Source organism: Megascapheus bottae, chromosome 5 (genome assembly GCF_031878675.1).
Source record: "Megascapheus bottae isolate mThoBot1 chromosome 5, mThoBot2.hap1, whole genome shotgun sequence".
Taxonomy (NCBI): domain Eukaryota; kingdom Metazoa; phylum Chordata; class Mammalia; order Rodentia; family Geomyidae; genus Megascapheus; species Megascapheus bottae.
In genome coordinates, this window is record NC_143513.1 from 24,509,712 (window position 1) to 24,529,451 (window position 19,740).

The window sequence follows — 19,740 nt, forward strand, 5'->3', positions numbered from 1 at the left end:
ACATATCAACATGGATGGATTCCACAAAACAGTGGAGACTAACACATGTATATTTTTTACAACATACAGAACAACTCCTTTTTAAAGCAAACTGTGGTTTATAAGTATACATACTACAAGTATAAACACAAAATAAAGAAAATAGGAAAAAAGGATGTGATAACAAAAACAAAGTTCAAGAAATGGCCTACCTCCAAGGTCCAAGAGATTGGGATAGGAGAGGGAAGGGAAGCTACTGGTAAAGCTATACCTCTTAAACTGACCATCAGTATAAAAGTAGCCATTTATCATAAAACTACTTAATATTTACTCAAGACTCTGCACAGATATAGCAGCTCCCACCTGTCTAATAAGTAATTTTACCATTTCAACTTATAGAAGTAACATTCTCTTCAGGACCCTATAAAGAGAGAAAGAGAAAGAGAGAGAGAGAGTCTGTCCTGCCCTTTGAACAGCTGTCAGTGCTAGGAGAGATCCACAGCAGCCATAGGGACAATGTTCATGCTTACTAGGGGCCAGGCAGAGGGCTTTGTCATTAGTGAATCCTGATAATCTTTCTGTGATAGTGGGAAGTGATGCTTTCCCCACTTCACAGTGAGGAATCTTTTGGGGAGGTTAAGTAACTTGCCTTAAACTACCCAGCTAGTAGGTGGTAAAGCAGATATATAGGCCAGGCATAACATTATGGTTTGGAAATAGAGTGCCCCCTGCCCCCCCCCGCCCGCCACCTCCCACAATAGTTCATGTGTGGAAACATGGTATCTATCATCAGGAGTTGATTGGCTCCTGAGGGTGCTTACCTAATCAATGGATTAGTCTGTTGATGGATTTGTAATTGTTGGTGGGTGCTAACATGGTTACCAGGTAGGACTGGTTGGAGAAAGTGCTGGAATGTGTCTTTGAAAATATATCTTCTCCATTCTCCTTTCTCTCTGAGGCTCCCTCTGCCTCCTGGCTACCATGAGGTGAGTAACTCTACTGCATGGTGCCTGATATCAGCCCACAGCATTGGGGTGTCAGAAATTAATAGACAAATGTACTTTTCCTACTTTTATGTATTTATTAGTTTTTGATTGTATTGAGATTTGAACTCAGGACTTGTGCTTGATAATCACCTTACCATCTGAGCCAAGCCTCCCGTTCTCTGTGCTGTCACTGTTTTTCTAAGGTCTTACGCTTTTTCTTTCCAGGATGGCCTGGTACTAGAATCCTTCTATGTATACCTGGCATTAGTTAGGATGGCAGGGGCAAAGTATCATGCCTAGCTCAATTGTGGAGGTAGGGCCTCACTAGCTGTTCTTCCCCAATGGTGGCCTCAAACTATGATCCTCCTGATTTCTGCCCCCTGCCTCTTGAGTAGCTGAGAACACAATCATGTACATCCACCCAGCCATCTTTCCTCCTTTTAAATTGATTCTTTAAGTATTTGATACCTAAAAGAGTAAGTGAGAAGCTTCCCAACACTCACAGGAATCTTGTAACTCCTACACTACAATGCCACTGGAACACAGTAATAGTGGAAATAGAATCACCTGGATGAAAAACTAGGGACAAAACCCAAGTTTATTAGGTAATTTAAATTGGTACTGCTGAGTGTGAGATCATCAAAGGTGGTCTATAATCTGGACTGGGAAGAGCCTGTAAGGCCTTTTAAATAATATAGTCTAGTATATGAAGTTTTAATCTTTTGGAATCTACAGGCACTTATGGCTATCTTTGCAGCCTATGGACAACTGTTGACAATAATGTCTTTACATACATGATACCTACAAGCATATAAGGACTCATACATGCCAATGTACACACAAATACACATATGCATATGTACATAAACACACATACACAGGCACACACATATAGACATATACATCTGCATGCATACACACACTGAAGCATCCCTTAGTGGGGCAAAATCCATGGACGTTCAAGTCTCTATTTAAAATGGAACCAATCATTTGTAGATTAATTATCCCCCTCAATGCATGTAACTGTTATATAACTAGTTATTACATTGTATTCTTTAGCAGCAATGATAACATAATAAGATCTGTCCATCGTCATTACAGATGCAGCCATCATAGGTCTAAGAATGTACTCAATCCATGGCTGTTCAAATCCATAGACACAGAAGCCACGGATACAGAAGCCAAATAGTCTATAAGTGTGTACATAAGGAATATAGTTATTGTACTGGCATAACTAATATGGTAAAGGTAACTGGGAATTTTTTTGTGTTGTACACATTTCTATAATAATGTAATCTGTGAGAGCAACCAGATACTGTCACTTTTAATTTTTTTTCTTTTTTGGTGCTGGTCCTGGGGTTGAACTCAGGGCCTTGGCAATGTCTCTGAGCTTTTCTTGCTCAAGGCTAGTGCTCTAACACTTGCATCATAGTTCCGTTTTCGGCTTTTAAATTGTTTTGCTAGTTAATTAGAGAAAAGAACTTCATGAATTTTGCTGCCTGGGATGATTTTGAACCTCTGTCCTCAGATGTCAGCCTTCTAAGTAGCTAAGATTACAGGTGTGAGTCATCTACATTCAAAATGGAAGGAATTACTGGTTTTCAGAATTCAACATGGATGCGACTGAGTGTAGTGACTCTTGCCTATAACCCTAAATGTTTGGGCAGCTGAATGGGAAGGATTATAATTTGAAGCCAGGCAGGACAAAAAAGTTCATGTGACCCCTTCTCAATAGGAAAAGTTGGGTATGGTGGTATGTGCCTGTCACCCCAACTATGGAAGCAAAAATAGTAGGATTTTTTGTCCAACTCAGCCTAGGTAACCACCAAGATCTTATCTATAAAATAACTACAGCATAAAGGTTGGAAACATGGTTCAAGTGGTAGTAGGCCTATCTAGTAAGACTGAGTTCCTAAATTTAATCTCTAGTAGTATCAACAAGAAAAAATAAAAATAAAAAGAAATTATCATGGAAGGAAGTCCTACTTCAGCCAGAAGTTAGTAAAAGTAAGGACATGGTTATTAGCTTTTCTAAATCTGCAGACCTTTAGGACTTAGGTTAAGAACCTCTATTACATAATGGAAATACTAAGTTTTCTTGGGGTAAGATTCCACAGTCTGAAACACTGCATTGTGTTTTACTTTGGTATGGAATTCAACCAATCCATTATGATATTTGTCTGATAGTCATTACCCAGAAACACATGCATTCACTGTGCCTGGTGGAGGCCACCTTTATCAAGAGCCATTGCTCTGGGTGACATTTACGGCAGACACTCCCTGATACAGTTGCTTTTTTGCTGAAAGACAACATAGATATAAGGCTGTCTAAGACCACATAATTTCAGCACAGCACAGAACTCTGCTCATTTTTTTGAGAAAAGGAAGCTAATGCTTTGAATAAGTAGGAGTTTTTCTACAAGTCTAAATTACCCATGGTCTACCAGTGATTTGAGAGAACAAAGACCACTTGTAAACCAACAATGCCTGGCTAGAACTGAAGGCCAAAATTTAGCTTAAGGCCTTGGCTGAGGATTTCAGAGAATCAGTCCCACAGCAATGGCCAGCACTGACTGGAAGACATGTCTCGAAACTGGTGCTTCATTCACATCAATGCTGGTTTGTTAACAGTAATGCCACACTCTCCAGTTACTGGTTGGCTTATAGTTGAGTAAAAGAAGGCAGGATTTAGAGCAGCCTTTAGGAATTAGAATGGAAATCTTTCACATGTAGGCCCCTGCAAGATGGAGAGCACATCCATCTCATCCAAAGGACAAAAAGACAGAATTTGGAAACCTTCCAAACCAGCCACTTACTAGTATTCCCCAAGAAGTTTGAATGCTGATGTCCAGGTTCTACTCCAGAAAAATAAAAATCAAGATGTCTGGGAAGGAAGTCTGAGAATCTACATATGCTGTCTTGAGATATATCATATCTTTACCCCAATGAGGGGTCAGGCCTTAGCATTTTTTTTTACTAAGAAAACATAATCAAATAATGTTCTGAGACTTTTGGGGCAAGCTTAAAAGGATGTCTCAGTTTGGGAGACCAGAACCCCAGGTTAATAGGTTAACAGATGGTAAAGATGAGAGAGGGACATGAGAAAGGGTATCAATGTATGTGAAGTAATGCACCTTCTATCTGGTGAATATTATGTAACCCTTCTATTAATTACAATAAAAATATATGAAAAAAAAGATGAGGGGTGGCGGGGACACATTGGAGAGGAAGAAACCATCTTGGACATTCTAGTTTTAGCTAAGCTCCAGCTGGATGCAGCTTCCTGTGTGACCTGAGCTTACCCTATTTGAATTACAGCCATCCAGCTGAGCCCATTCAATCCACATAATTTTGAGAGAAAATAAATTGTTTTTTAAGCTATTAAGCTTTGGAGTAATTTGTTAATCCACAACAAATAATTGGGGGAAAAGGGAAAATATTTATTGGTGGTTCTTGATTTCATTTTATTTTATTTTATTTTGCCAGTCCTGGGGCTTAAATTCAGGCCTGAGCACTATCCTTGGACTTTCTCGAGGTTAGAGCTCTATCACTTGAGCCACAGCACCATGTCTGGCTTTTTCTATGTATGTGGTACTGGAGGAATCGAACCCAGGTCTTTGTGCATACTAAACAAGCAATCTGCCACGAGGCTAAAATCAGGGCTCCATTGATTCCTTTTTAATTCCTTGAAAGACTAGTTGTTTCTATCTTAGAATCTTGATATGAGTTAAACATTCAGGCCTGATCCATTGTTCTAATGCATAAGTAGAGATAAAGATTCAATTTAGCAACTTCTGTAAGAAAGCCAACACATTTTTACAGGCAAGAATCTGTATTTGGCAAACGATTCTCTCAAATCTTTCTAACAGACTCTTTTGCACTGTATATGGTTTTAAACATCCCCTTACAACTCTTCCAATACATAAACTGTGCTTATTGCTCTTTGCTTCCTTTAGTCATATCAGCACCACCAAGTCTTGCTGAAGATCTCCAAGAGCTGACAGTTCATAATGCTCCTTAAACTGTTTAAAATTCTTTAAAAATTATTATGGACAAAGACCCAAGAAAGGCAGGTGTCTAGCTCTCTGTGATTTCCTCTCTGGACTAGCTGTGAAAACATTCAAATCCCAGCCTTGACTATCCTTTCCACACAGAGTCGTCATTCTTTCCTTCTTTTTGCAATTGTGTGTGGTCAAAGGAACTAAAGGTAATGTTAGAAAAACACAGCCAGTACAGCTAGGTGCCAATAGCTCACACTTTATAATCTAGTTACTCAGAAGGCTGAATTCTGAGGATTGCAGTTCAAAGGTAGCCTGGACCATTAAACTTTTCTCTTCAATTTACCATAAAAAAAGCAAGAAGTTGAGATGTGGCTCAAGTGGCAGAGTGCTATCCTTGAGCAAAAAGCTCAGGGACAGCAACTAGGGCCCTGAGTTCAAGCCTCAGGACAGATGAAAGCAAACAAGGAAGGAAGAAAGAGAGGGAGGGAGGGAGGAAAAAAAGGAGGGAGGAAAGAATAAAAGGAAAGAAGCAAAGCATAGTTGGCAGGCTATTGCTTTTTTTTTTTTTGCCAGTCCTGGGGCTTGAACTCAGGGCCTGACTACTATCCTTCGGCTTTCTCAAGGCTAGAGCCATAGCACCATTTCCAGCTTTTTTTCTATGTATGTGGTACCGAGGAATCAAACCCTGGTCTTTGTGCATGCTGGGAAAGCACTCTACCACTAGGCCAAACTCCTTTTTTTGTTGTTTTGTGTCTGCACATCATACTTTCCATTAGTACATTTCTCATAAACAGTGTCCTTGCCTTTGAGGATCAAGGTCTTCCATGTAGTTGGAAGTGTTCCCAATCACAGTTTGCACCACCACCGAATACTCAGCTCAAGGGCAGATGCATGGCCAAGATCTGGCATACACACTCTCCATCCTTCTTTGTGTCAATCTTATGGGCACTTCTTTATTTTCCACCCCCCTTCCCCATCCTATTTCAAATAAACAAATAAACATATATACAATATACCAGAAAGCAAGGTAAGATACTGTAACAATATGAGATAACCAAGAGACAACAAAAGGGATGAGAAATAACATAGTACAGTAAGAACAACAGTCACACATTGTATGGCTCTGGTTTCCATATCCTGGAGGTCCTTTCATTTAGCCTCATCCTAGGTGGCCTTATGTATCTAAGTCCTTATGGGCATTTCTGATGCAGTGCCTCTGAAGGTAAAGAGACTGAGAATTTTCTTATCTAATCATAGATATTATTAGTCATCTAGGCCTTTTGCAAGTTGCCTCAGTGAAGCTTCTTTGTCCTCATTTATAAATTAGTAACTACCATGGTATAGTTTATAAGAATATATGTGCACGGCAGGCTATAGCCCAAGGGCTTCCACAGATTAGCTGGTTGGCAGCCATGCTTAGTGTCTCCTTTGGCCTTCCTCCCACTCCTACACAGTAATGGTTACCTCTCAGAGTGTATAGTACCAGTAACCAGCCCACAGTTAGGAAGTGGTGAAACTAAATTCAAACCAGTCTTAACTACTTTACTCTCACTAACCAGACTGCCCCAATAGGTCCACTCTCCAGAGCACTCAAGCTCCCTACATCTCCCCATACTATCTTCTCTCTCTTTTTGTTTGTTTTGTTTTGAAAGTAACCTCTGACTAGAGGCCTGATTCCTGCTGGAAAACAAAATTCAGGGGAGAAGAGATGTCCCTGGACCAGGTGGAAATCTTGACACAGGCTTGTGCTTTAGGCCTCTGATGTATTCAGTGAAGCCAAGAAGAAGCAAAGCAACACCATCACGCCTGCTCTTCCCAGGGAGACTAGCTTTTAAGATGGTGTGGATGCACAGAAACAGAAGCTCCCAACATAGGCTGCACAATCCAAAAAGGGTCTGTCTTTTTTTTTAGCTTCTGAGACTCAGGCATGTAGAAGGTGATCTTGCAAAGCAGATAGGTGGAAAGTCATGTCTTGACACTCTATTTCTATGGTTTCTCCAGCCTGAATTCACCTTCGTTATTTCAGACTTCCCTAGAGGCTGTGTCAAAATTATGCACTACAAAGATAATATATACCCCTGTGCCCACTGCACAGTCCCCATCATCTCCTTCTAGTCATCTCCCAGATTGTCTCCAAGCTCTGTGACCCAGACAATGTGTTTTGCCTTATCTTGCCTTTTCCTATTCATCCTAGTCCCTCTTCTCATTTGGCTAATTCCATCATGAAAATCAGAAGGCCTCAGAGAAAGGTACATGTTTTCTTATCATTGGAGAAACTAGCCTCACCAACTTAGTATTTTTTAAGTTGATATTTTAACTTGAGAGATGGATGGGGTTGGGAGTTGGGAGAGATAGGGGAGATTAATGGAAGAAATGACATTGATCAAGACGCACTGTACTCATAAATAGACATGTTGAATTAAAATACCTTTTGTATAGCTACTTAAAGATAATAAATTATTAAGTAAAAAAAAGTCTGATATTCTGTGTCTATAGGAGGTACCACCATGAATAAGATTCCAAGAAAATCTTATAATGACATCTGTTCTTTCTCTGGCTTGCTTTCACGATGGTGGACATGCATACACGCCCCAGTTTTACCTGTCCCACACAGTGCTGTGATGCCATTACTCTTGTGGTGGAATCTCATCCCAGCAGGGACATAGCATGGGAAGGAGACTTGGGGAAAGTTGCCTATTTCTGACTCTGTGTCTTCACTTGAAAAGTAATATTTAAAATCTGTCACAGCTACCAAATGGTACCTTGCTGAGATGACCCATCTGGTATTTCTTGAACAAGATTTGAACAAATATTGATACTGAAAATACTGCATGTGCAATCAAAGGGAATCAGATTTGCTGTTAATTAGGTAAAACCCATGATAGTAGAAGCTATGCACCTGATAAGATCAATAAGAATAAAAGCTTAATGTGTTTTTCAAACTCTCTTTCAATGTTTACATGGAGAATAAAAATGTTTTTCAGTAAAGACAAAAAAATGAAAATGATTCACTTGCTTTCTTCAGGACATTGTGATGGAATCCTAAAGTAGAAACATGTTTTTTGTTGTTGTTTTGTTTTGTTTTTTGTCCCTGATCTCTTCAGCTCAAGGCTACTGCCCTATCCTGAAGCCAAGCCCCATTTCTCATTTTCTAGTAGTTAACTGGAGATAAGAGTCTCAGGTCCTTGCTGGGGTCAGAGGCTCACAGCTGTAATCCTAACTATTCAGGAGGCTGAGATCTGAGGATCAAGGTTCAAAGCCAGCCTGGGCACAAGAGGACCTGAGACTCTTATCTCTAATTAACCTCTAGAAAATGGGAGATGGGGCTTGGCTCCAGGGTAGGATGGCAGCCTTAAGCTGAAGAGCTCCAGGACAACACCCAGGCCCAGGGGTAGGGTGATAACCTTGACCTGAAGAGATCAGAGAAGATGTCTAGGCCGAGTACAAGCCCCATGACTCCTCCGACCCCCACACACAAAAGAGTCTCAGGTCCTTTTGTTCCTGGGCTGGCTTTGAACCTTGATCCTCAGATCTCAGCCTCCTGAGTAGCTAGGATTACAGGTGTGAGCCACCACACCCAGTGAAATGTTCTTTTGTGTCTCTCTGTCACTGATCTTGAATCTTTTACAGGTAGGAGGCCATTTCCATCTCAGCAGCATTAGAAATTGTACTATATCTAAAATCTTTTTATCCAAAGAAATCATTTAAAATGAGCAAATAAAAGGATGAATGCGTAAAGGAGTATCTGAAACAGCACCCGAGAAATGGTTTTGTCACAAAGCCCAATAGTTAGGAGAAATATGTGATGTTTTCTATGTTTCAGTCAAAGAATAGAAATATACTGATGACTAAGAAAAAGAAACAACTTCACTAGTATGGCTATGATTCTGATACAAGGTTTTCTGATGCAAGTCTTTTGTCTATTTATTTGTTGTTTTAAAGATTTCTGAATGTGGAATAATCGTTGGGGCTGGTATGATTTTTTAAATGGGCTTTTATCAGTCATGGACAGGGTTCACTGTTGCATCTCTGTATATGTTAAGGCTTTATTCCAACCATCTTCACCCTCTGCATCACATTCAATGCACCCTTCCTTCTAAAAAATAGTATCACCTATGGTATGTTGAGTATACATACAAAATGACTGTACTGGGGCCGGGAGTTTGGCCTAGTGGTTAAAGTGCTTGCCTAGCATGCACGAAGACCCGGGTTTGATTCCTTGGTACCACATACATAGAAAAAAGCCGGAAGTGGTGCTGAGGCTCAAGTGGTAGAGCTCTAGCCTTGAGAAAGTCCAAGGACAGTGCTCAGGCCCTGAGCTCAAGCCCAGGACTGGCAAAAAAAAAAAAATGACTGTACTTAGAAAGCAGTAATTAGTTCAGTTAACACAGATCTTGACCCTTGGGAGAAGCACATGGAAAGAAGGAATGGTAGGATGTTGTCTGTTAACAGCCAAGGAGAACAAATTAGCCCTGTGAAATTCAGAGACCCCATTGGAAAGAGCTCAAGATCAATGCTAGCGTGCAGGTTGCACAAGACCTTGGCTATCTTTTGCATTTTGTACATGTCCTCTGTTCTCACCCTCTCTTTCCCCAAATATAAATAGGTAAATGGTAAGTGTAGATAGAATTATAATAATCATTGAAGGACATCCTTCTACATTGTTGGCTGGCTAAGAAAGAAACGAGCACTTTCAAGCACTTGTGAAAAGTAGTTGTTTCAGAGTTTTGTTGGACGATAACTTAAGAGAATTCAACCCCAAACCTTGCCTTATACAGACAAACTCAGAAAGTCTCCTACCCCAGTTTACCAATCAGGACCTGATGCTTGCTATGGAGCAAACACCAAAAACTTCCTTTCAGGAGGAACTAGAAGAACTCATCTGGCCTCTGGTTTACAGGAGCCTTCCAGGTTCCTGAGGCATTTCAGGATGAGATGATGTGGGGACATAGCTTCCTCTCTCAGCTCTGGCCTTCTCCAAGGAGAGTTCATTCATGTAAGTGGACTTTTCAGATAAGGATGTGGAGACAAGCTTTCTTTGGTTTTGATTTTTTTTTTTAAATTAAAGAGCCGTGATGTCTAGCATGGAGATCTTTTCCCCCTTTTTTGTCAGACACATACACATGTTTCTGTTTTGTATGTCTGATGCTGAAATGCACGTGTGAGACAGAGGTCCTTTTGCTTCATTATCAGATGCTTGACATTTGGACAATATTCTCAGATCCAAGACTCACAGAGAATGCCTTTGTTCCTAGGGGGTCTCTTTTTCCTCCCACTCCCCTCAACTCTCCATCCCATTCCATCCAATGCTGAGACATCAAGAGGGAGGGATCACTGCCAACATTTTAAAATCACCTACATAAATGCGATCCTTTGCTGCATGGTAAAACACTCCACAGCACAAACATGTGGTCCCTGCTTCTTTAGTTACCCATGTTTTGGCAGCCAGAGAAGTGCCATTTCATCTCTAAATGTGTTTTGAATTCACAAGAAGAGTCATGGGGCTCAGTATGATATTTTGCCACCGGTTTCTGAGTGGCAGCCAATTCTTTTTTCCCACCTCTGTGACTCACGCTGCCCTGAAGCAGCAATCTGGCCTTCCAAGCTGGATGAATTGCACAAAGTTCCAGAGAAGGCTATGTGTGCAATGTTAGGCACTTTCTCCTATTGTGTGTGTGTGTGTGTGTGTGTGTGTGTGTGTGTGTGTGTGTGTGTGCTGGTACTTGGGGCTTGGCACTATTGATTAGCTTTTTCACTCAAGACTGGAGCTCCACCACTTGACCCACAGCTGTACTTTTGGCTTTTTGATTAACTAGAGATAAAAGTGTCATGGAGTTTCTTGCCTAGGCTTCCTGGCTGGCTTTATACCATAATCTTCAGATCTCAGCCTCCTGAGTATTTAGGATTTCAGGTGTGAGCCACAGGAACCTGGATGGAATTTTTTCTAGTTCTAGGACTTGAACTCAGGGCCTGAACACTGTTCTTAGACTTTCTCAAAGCTAGTGCTCTACCACTTGAACCACAGCACCACTTCCAGCTTTTTTTTTCTGGGGTACTGAGGAATCAGAAAGAATGTACAAGGGCATTGGACTATGTTCTCCTGTGTGCTAAAGACAATACCTAATACCAAGCGATAACCTTTAGCCAAGCTAAATGTCTTTTACAGTTAAAGAAAAAATTAAGACAGAAGTAGAATATTTATTGTCAATATAACATCTCTAGAGTAAATATTAAAGAACTGTTTTAAGATAAAAAGTACGAAAAGAAGGCTGGGAATATGGCCTAGTGGTAGAGTGCCTGCCTTTTTTTTTTTTTTGCTTATTAATTATAGACAAGAGTCTCACCAACTTTCCTGCCCAGGGTGGCAGATCTCAGCCTTCAGAAGATCTGGTGTAAGCCGCCAAAACCTGCTGATCAATCTCCTTTTACCTATTGTAGAAACTCAGTGTGTAATTTTAAATTTTCCTTCAAGGAAATCTTCAAGCCTAGATGATTTCACTAAGCCTTCTAACATTTCTAACAGAAGACAGGCATTTCCCAGATTGTTTTATAAGCCAGCATATTCCCTACTCCAAAACTTTAAAATGATATTACCAGAAAGGAAAATTACAAGAATAATGTGTATTCCCTGAAGTAGTGATTTTTGTCCTAGGACACTTATATGTCATATAAATATGGCCAAGGATTTTTCAGAGATTAGGTTTTCCTCTAGTCATTTGGCAAGACCCTATCAGTTTCCAATAGGGTAGAATAATTTGCCATATTTGGCTAAGGATTGTTTTTGTCATTGTCTTTATATCTCTTGAACAATGCCTAAACAGTTTGCTTTAGCATCAAAGCCTCTGGACTTTAATACCTCAGAACACTCTTCTCTGTCACAAGTAGAGCTGTAGGGACACTGCTGGCTATTATATGATTAACTTTATTTTTAGTTTGTCTATCACATCCCTAGCACCTTGCATACCTGGTGAAAGTCATCCACTTGCCGAACATAACCAGCCACTTCAGTATCAGATCGAAAGATCTTCCAAACTTGTTTTTTTACTTTGCTATATTTTTTGGATCCTTTCCAGTTCATGACCAACAAGGAGCGTTCTGTGAGGGAGGCTGCCACTATGATGTCCAGTTGTCCATTGTAGAGCAGAACCTGAAGCAAAACCCAACCATCAGCAAGTGCAAGAGTTAGACGCTGAAGCAAGCAAAATTATTTACATATGGGAGTGAGAAAGAAGAGGACACCAAAGTCTCTGATACAAAGCTCCAAGATGCCATCTCAGACCAAAAGGCAGGCATCACATATCAGAACAACCTGGAAACCTGAAATAAATTCCAGCCTCTGTCTCAAATAATATTTTTACAAAAGTTTAATTTTCCGTAGCAATCTATAAGAAAGGTTTTCCTTGGTTGAAAAACGAAACAAAACAGAGAGATTTTCCTCAACTCCATCTGACCCTTGACTTACTTGAAGAATGTGATTTGGCCCAAATGGAGGCTTTTGTTTACTCTTCAAACTGGACATCAACTATGACTGCAGATGTTTCTCTGCTATCATGATGCAATAATCTTAGAAGACTTAAATGAAATTAAAAAGTCTAGGACTTTCACAAGATTCTGTAAATACATGTACATATTTATAGAATCTTATATATAATGTATATGCATATTATATATACATCATCATATATATGATGTACATGATATAAATCACATAAAATCTTTTTCCTATCAATGAAGAGATAGATAGCTGCATAGATAGCTGCATAGATAGATGCATAGATAATCTTCTCTTGAATGTATTACTCAGAGGACTGTGGATATAATTTGGAAGAACCATAGGATGTTACAACACTTGCATTTCATTATTTTTTGTATGCAGGCACTACAGGGGCTGACAAATTCAGCTTTCAGTCAATTGTTACTAATCCATATTGCTCTGTCCCGCCACACTGTATCAGAAAGATAGATGCCCAGATGAGTCCATTCTGGAACTTGTTGGAGGCAGTTATGCCTGCCACAATGCTCCCAAGACTTCCTTTGTAAAAATAGGATTACTACTTGTTAACGGTGAGAAACATCCTTTCTTTCTAGACTGCTGTCTTTGCTTCCAAAGTGATGTGTACCACTTTGGAAAGGCAATGCTGAGGTAACTGTTCTCTTTCTTCTTCAGTGTTCAATTTGCATCAAAAAGGGTTAAAAACATTTAGCGTTAGCATTGTCCCAGTAACCCATGAACATACATAAATAAAAGTTATAGAATTAGATTTGTTGAGCTGGGGGCAGTAGCTCACGCCTGTAATCCTAGCTACTCAGGAGGCTGAGATTTGAGGATCAAGGTTCAAAGCCAGCCCGGGCACTAAAGTCTGTGAGACTCATCTCCAGTTAACCACCAGGAAACAAGAAGTGGGGTGTGGTTCAAGGGGTAGGGTGGTAGCCTTGAGCTGAAGAACTCAGGGACAGTGCCAAGTCCTAGGACCAACCAAAAAGAAAAAAGAAAAAGAAAAAAAAATACCCACTAAAAGTCCCATCTTTGGTGGGTTAGGTCACAATGATACAGGCATTTAATGGAATACTGTAAATCTATTTACAATATGTAACTGAGACATGATGAGGAAAGTAATAATCACATAATGGTAAATATGAATGCTGAAATAAGCTATATCACAATTATCTCATAAAAATAGGAACATAAATTTCCTGTATTGGATAAAATGAGGTTGCTTCATTTAAGATGGACATGAGTCATCATCCCCTTTATTTATTATGCTTACACTATTTCCATAAAAAATTGCATTACGGTATTATATGTTAAACAAACAGGATCTTAATGATCACAGTCTTATCACCTTATCAAAGAGATTTTCCTCAACCATTTGCAACATAAGATATATTTGGAGAGTGTAATTTGTCCCAAGAAGAGACCCTCAAATAGAATATCAGACATTTCACTGCATGTGATTCCACCTCTGCCTTCATGCTACTTAAAAAACTTAAACATAATCAAGAAACCCAGGACTTTTATGCACTTCAAATCCTGAGGCAGTGGTGGGATAGGATTCAGGCCAAGATGAAAGAGTTGTGGGCCTCCACTCCGATCCTTTCATGTTTGCCCAGTCACCATCACCACTCCTATGCAAAACCCAAAAGGAAAAAGCTTCCTGGATTCAAAGCCTCTTTAAATATATTCAGCGTTACTACACAATAACATATTTGCATTGTTTATACTAAAAAAAGGCCCTCAAAGGCCTCGAGTACTTACAGACTATGCAAAACACCTACAGCTACTTTAGCCAAGAGTATGGAAACAATTATATTTGATGGGAACCAGGGAAAATGGCTTAAATACTTCACCATTCTGGGGAGATCAGATTATGGCTGATTAACAATGATAATCATGTATAAATAAATTCTTCTGAAGAAATTTGAGTTCTAGAATTCAAAGAAAGATGCGTATTAGTGAACACGCTAGAGTATTTACTTTTTTTTCTCTTCATGGCACTATGTAAAACTTGTATAATCTCTCTGAAGTATCTCCTAGAACTACCTTTATTATTGTTACATTTCAAAATCAATGTTTGTTTTTCTTTCTTTTTTTCTCTTTTCTTTTTCTTGCCAATCCTGGGGCTCAAACTCAGGGCTTGTGCACTGTCCTTGGACACTTTTTTTGTTCAAGGCTAGTGCTCTGCCACTTGAGCCACAACATCACTCCTGGCTTTTTCTGTGTATGTGTTACCAAGGTATCGACCCTAGGCCTTTGTGCATACTAGGTGAGCACTGTACCACTAGGCCAAACTCCCAGGCCAAGTTTGTTTTTCATTTTTAGGAGACAATGGCAAAAATCAACACAGTCTTATAGATGTAGTATTATAGTACATGTTTGTTGAACTGGATTAAAACAAAACCTGTCCCTGAGCTGTTTCCTTCATAATTAAAATTCACCTCAAGAAGGAGAAGGAAGAAGAAGAAGAGGGAAGAAATGTGAAGAAAGGTCTAATGTGACCATGGTGCATAAGTACAAAACATATTTGGTGTGGGGGAGGCTTGGGGACAGGGGAAGAAATGAGAAACTTTCCTTTAAAAAGTAACTTTCTTTTTGTTTTTGTGATACTGAGTTTGAACTTAGCACCTTGCATTTACTAGGCACATACTCTACCACTTAGTCTATTTTTAGGTAAATCCTTAAACTACTAGCCTTGGAGCAGAATCCTCCTAACTCTGTTTCCATATGGCCAGGATTAGAGTATACCACCAAGCTCAGTGTAAAAGATAACATTTTTTTTATTCTTTTTTTTTTTGCCAGTCCTGGGCTTGAGCTCAGGGCCTGAGCACTGTCCTTGGACTAGAGCTCTACCACTTGAGCCTCAGCATCACTTCCGGCTTTTTTCTATATATGTGGTACCAAGGAATCGAAGCCGGGTCTTCGTGCATGCTAGGCAAGCACTTTAACCACAAAAGGCTAAACATAGAACTCCCCTATGACCCAGCAATTCCACTACTTGGCATTTACCCAACCATCCAGAAACAAGGACATACTAAACCCACTAGCACAACAATGTTCATTGCAGCACTATTCACCATAGCAAAGATATGGAACCAACCTAGATGTCCCTCAGTTGATGAGTGGATCAACAAGTTGTGGTATTTGTACACAATGGAATTCTATGCTGCTGTCAGAAAGAATGACATCGCCCCATTTGTTAGGAAATGGAAAGACTTAGAAAAAATCATATTAAGTGAAGTAAGCCAGACTCAAAGGAACTTAGGCTCAATGGTTTCCCTCATTCGTCATAATCAGTAGAAACCTTGGGCTCTACTAGCAGAGATTTGCAATAGAGCAAAATCTTGATACATAAGGCCATATAATGTGAAGCTAATTGAAAGGACCTCCAGGATATTGAAACAAAAGCCATATAATGAATGATTGTTGTCCTTAATGTACTATGTTGTCTCTCATCTCCTTTGCTGTCCCTTGGTTATCTCATATTGGTATAGTATCTCACTTTGTTATCTGATATATTGAATTTATTTGTATTTGGATATTTGAAATTTGATAGGGAAGGGGGGAAAACCAAGACGGGTCGGGGGTGTGGGGGGGGGGAGGGAAATGGGTACCAAGACATGTGAAAGGGTATCAATGTATGTGAATTAATGAACCCTCTATCTGGCAAATATCATGTAACCCTTTTACTAATTACAATAAAAAAAGATAACATTTTTAACTTGTAAAGATCAGCTTATAAATCAAATGTGATGAAGAAGAAATCAGATTGACAGCTGTGATAGTAATCTCAGTTGTTAACTTGACCCGATGCAAAGGGAAGAAAAGCACAATTCTGATTGTATCTATGAAATTGTTTCTAGAGATAATAGACTTGGGAGTTTATGAACTGAGTAGGGAAAACTAATCCTGACCACAAGTAACACATTCCAACAGTAATTTTGTAAATCAGCTGAAAAATGGGAGAGTCAGAACCTCCTGAACTGGCATACTCCAGCCTTCCTGTGTTTTGTGTTGCTTCCCCTCCCACATGGACATCACACTACAGATTCTTCAGCCAGGGAGCTTCTAGGTCATTAGTCCCCACCAGGGGCTATATCATAGGTGCCTTAGTTCTGAGGCTGCCAGCCTCTTAAACCATTTTTTCCCAATTCTCTGGGACTATCCGGCCTATAAGTGACTAACACAGCATAATAAAATCTCTTTTTTATATTTATAAAATCCCCCTTTGTAATTATTTATCCTTTCTAATCATTATATATATGTATATGTTCACTTTTATAGTTATAAAATTGGTTGTATTGGTTGTTTGTTTAAGATCATAGACTACTACAGTGATCAAGCAGTGGATTTCAAAGCTGTCGCTTAAGACAGACAGCATCCAATATAAAAACTTTGATTTATGTCTGAATGCCACACTCACTCTCACAATGCCTCTAAGGAAATACAACAGTTGGAGACCTCTAGGCTGAATGAGTGGGTTGTATATGCCAGCATCCAGTTCCTGAGAAGAGCCAAGAGAGTGTGGCTACTCTGACTCAGAGAATCAGAGAAGTTCCAACCCCTGAGCCTCATTCAGTGGCTGATTTTGACTGCTGTACACACATTCACCTGCCTTCCCCTCTGGTGGGAACAAGAATTCCCAGTTTATCCTGGATTTTCCCAGGATGCAAGACTTCCAGTGCTAGAACTGGCTCTATCTGGAGCAAATCTATCCCAGAGGCTTGCTGGTTATCTTCAGCAACAAGATCTACAAGCAGAGGAGAGACACATCCACATTTATGTTTATAGATATTGATTTATATAATTTATTGTGTTTATGTTATTTTTATAAAATTCATAAATATTGTATTTATAAAATTCCTCTTTATAGTTATCCATTATAATTATATATGTTCATTTTATAATTATAAAACTATACATACATATATATTGTAAAATCAAATATTTGTTTTATATATAAGCTATATTTTCCCTGCTCACAATGATTAAAGGAAACAGAGGGCTGGTCAGAGATGGCTTCCAGAGGTTATCAGAGGATCATAGACATTCTTTTTTAACGTTTTTCTTTTACTCCTCAGAAGACTGGCTGGCTGATTAGCTCAGGCAGATTACTGGATAGGCAGTGACAAGGAATAATGCTTATCATATAAAAAAATCAACCAAATTGTGTTTCTTCTTGTTTTTGCTACATAGTGACTAGATTTTAAAACTTTGGGGAAAAACACATTAAAATACTGGCAGCTAAGGCATTTGAGGAAAGGATGATTTGTTTTAGTTTCAGCCTCTCATTTATTGGTTCATGTGGTTAGAATGCTTTTATAACAAGAAACAGCAAGATAAAAAATAACACTGAAAACAGCTTGGGTATCATAGTTTGTCAAAAGGTCTTTGGGGAAAAAAGTAACTTGGAATGAGTTATATGCTGTCAGTTCAGTCTCAAATTTTCATGACAACTAGACAATAAGGTTAACTTTGCTTCACAGATGTTCTTTCATTCGTTCCTTCCTTCCTTCCTTCCTTCCTTCCTTTTCAAATATGGTGCTTGAACTCAGTGCCTGGGTGTTTGTTGTCTCTGAGCTATAGTGCTCAAGACTAGTGTTCTATCATTTAAACCACAGCTTCTACTCCTTGTTTTCTGGTAGTTAACAATAAGAGTCTCATGTGCAACTGTGATATTCAAAAGGCAATATGTTGGAAATGAACTCTACAACTTGTGAAGGATAGGGGGAGGGAAAGTGGGAGAAAAACATGGGAGGGGGTAATAATCCTCAGTAAGTAATATGCCCACTACCTTACAAATATAACAACTCTACACATCACTATAATAATTTAATAAAAAAAAAAACTTTAAGAGTCTACCTGGGCTGGAACTATGATCCTTAGGTCACAAACTCCTGAGCAGCTAGGATTACACACATGAGCCACCAATGCCCAGCTCACAGAAAATCATAAAAAGTCATTTCAAAAGTCCATCATCTATCAGAGGACATTGCATGACTCATTTATCTTTGTCAGAAAGCAGAGATAAGAAAAGTAGCTTTAGTCTTTTTTTTTTTAAACTTCCAAAGTACCTTCATGTGCATATGGCTGTCTTCTCATACTTCATGGAGATGGGGATTGAGAGTAACCGCCACTTTCTGATCAGAAATTTGTGATACTATGAGACACCAGGCTTGTAATCTCTGACCTAAAACTCCTTCCAAAAGGAGCCTAATAACTTCACACAGGCAATAACTGACTACCAGTACTAAATGCTGATAGCTACCAAAGTCTCTGGAACAGAGAGCTGATTGAACAGGAGACATTGTCTCCGGGTCAGAAACAACCTTAGTTTCTCCAATTGAGCTGATGTCTCTCAGTCATTTTCACTTTGATTTAATGGATGAAATGTATGCAAAGGCATTATTCACAATTGGTGACAAAAGACTTCGCTCATTTTCACAGTAGGGAGTAACCTATGAAATCTGCCACAGAAAAACATGAGCCCTTTGAATAAAAGGACTCCCTATTTCTATTTGGCATAGAATTCCCAGTCCAAGAACAGTGCCTGGACACTCAAAAACTCTTTTGACATTTTCAGGGTGGAGAGCTTACTATTTAAAAATTTTCTGTATTGTTGGATGGAATCCTTTGGTGTTTCTGCTTGTCAAGCCCACCACTCTTTCTCTTGGTAAGTATTTTGGGTGACCTTGTTCTCAATGGCCCTGGCCCCATGAGAACTATAAATCAGTGCTTGTCCCTTCTGTGCAAGGGATAAGAATGATATAAACCAAGGCACTCAAATGCTCTTTTCCTAGAATTTGAAAAATGGGTAAGGAACACAGGTTCTCAGAGCAGTCTGTACATTTGTTTTGTTACCAACATCCCTGGGTCTTTATCACATTCAGTTCTTCAGTTTTTCTATGAATTCTATGACCTATCATATCTTCTAATAAAATCCTCCCCTGTGCCAATTATGAAATCCATGTGCATACACCATTGAATCAAATTGTAGCACTATTCTGTAACTGAGAACACTCAGACATGTCAACTAACTTCTCGGCACTCCTGTCTCCTTTGTTGGGCATGAACACAGTAAAAACTCTGCTAGAGGTGAGAATTAATGAGAGCATGTATTCCAAGATCTCAGCCCAGAGCCTGACACAGTGCAGGAATTTGCTTAGTTATCTGAATTAAGCAAATAATTAACTGTTTTGTGTGGTGATACAGAGGATGACAGGGAAGAGAAAGGAGAGGACAGTGTGGGAAATATAGACTATATATACACATATGCATA

At 39.4% G+C, this 19,740-nt stretch overlaps 1 protein-coding gene across 1 annotated transcript in view; it reads right to left on the reverse strand.

Annotated features, from left to right (window-relative positions):
* Positions 1–19,740, reverse strand: part of Cpvl (carboxypeptidase vitellogenic like) — a 111,035-nt gene that overhangs the window by 14,267 nt on the left and 77,028 nt on the right. The window contains exon 11 of the mRNA XM_090332318.1: positions 11,931–12,113. Coding sequence (XP_090188444.1) covers positions 11,931–12,113 — 183 coding nt within the window. The remainder of the gene's footprint in view (positions 1–11,930; positions 12,114–19,740) is intronic.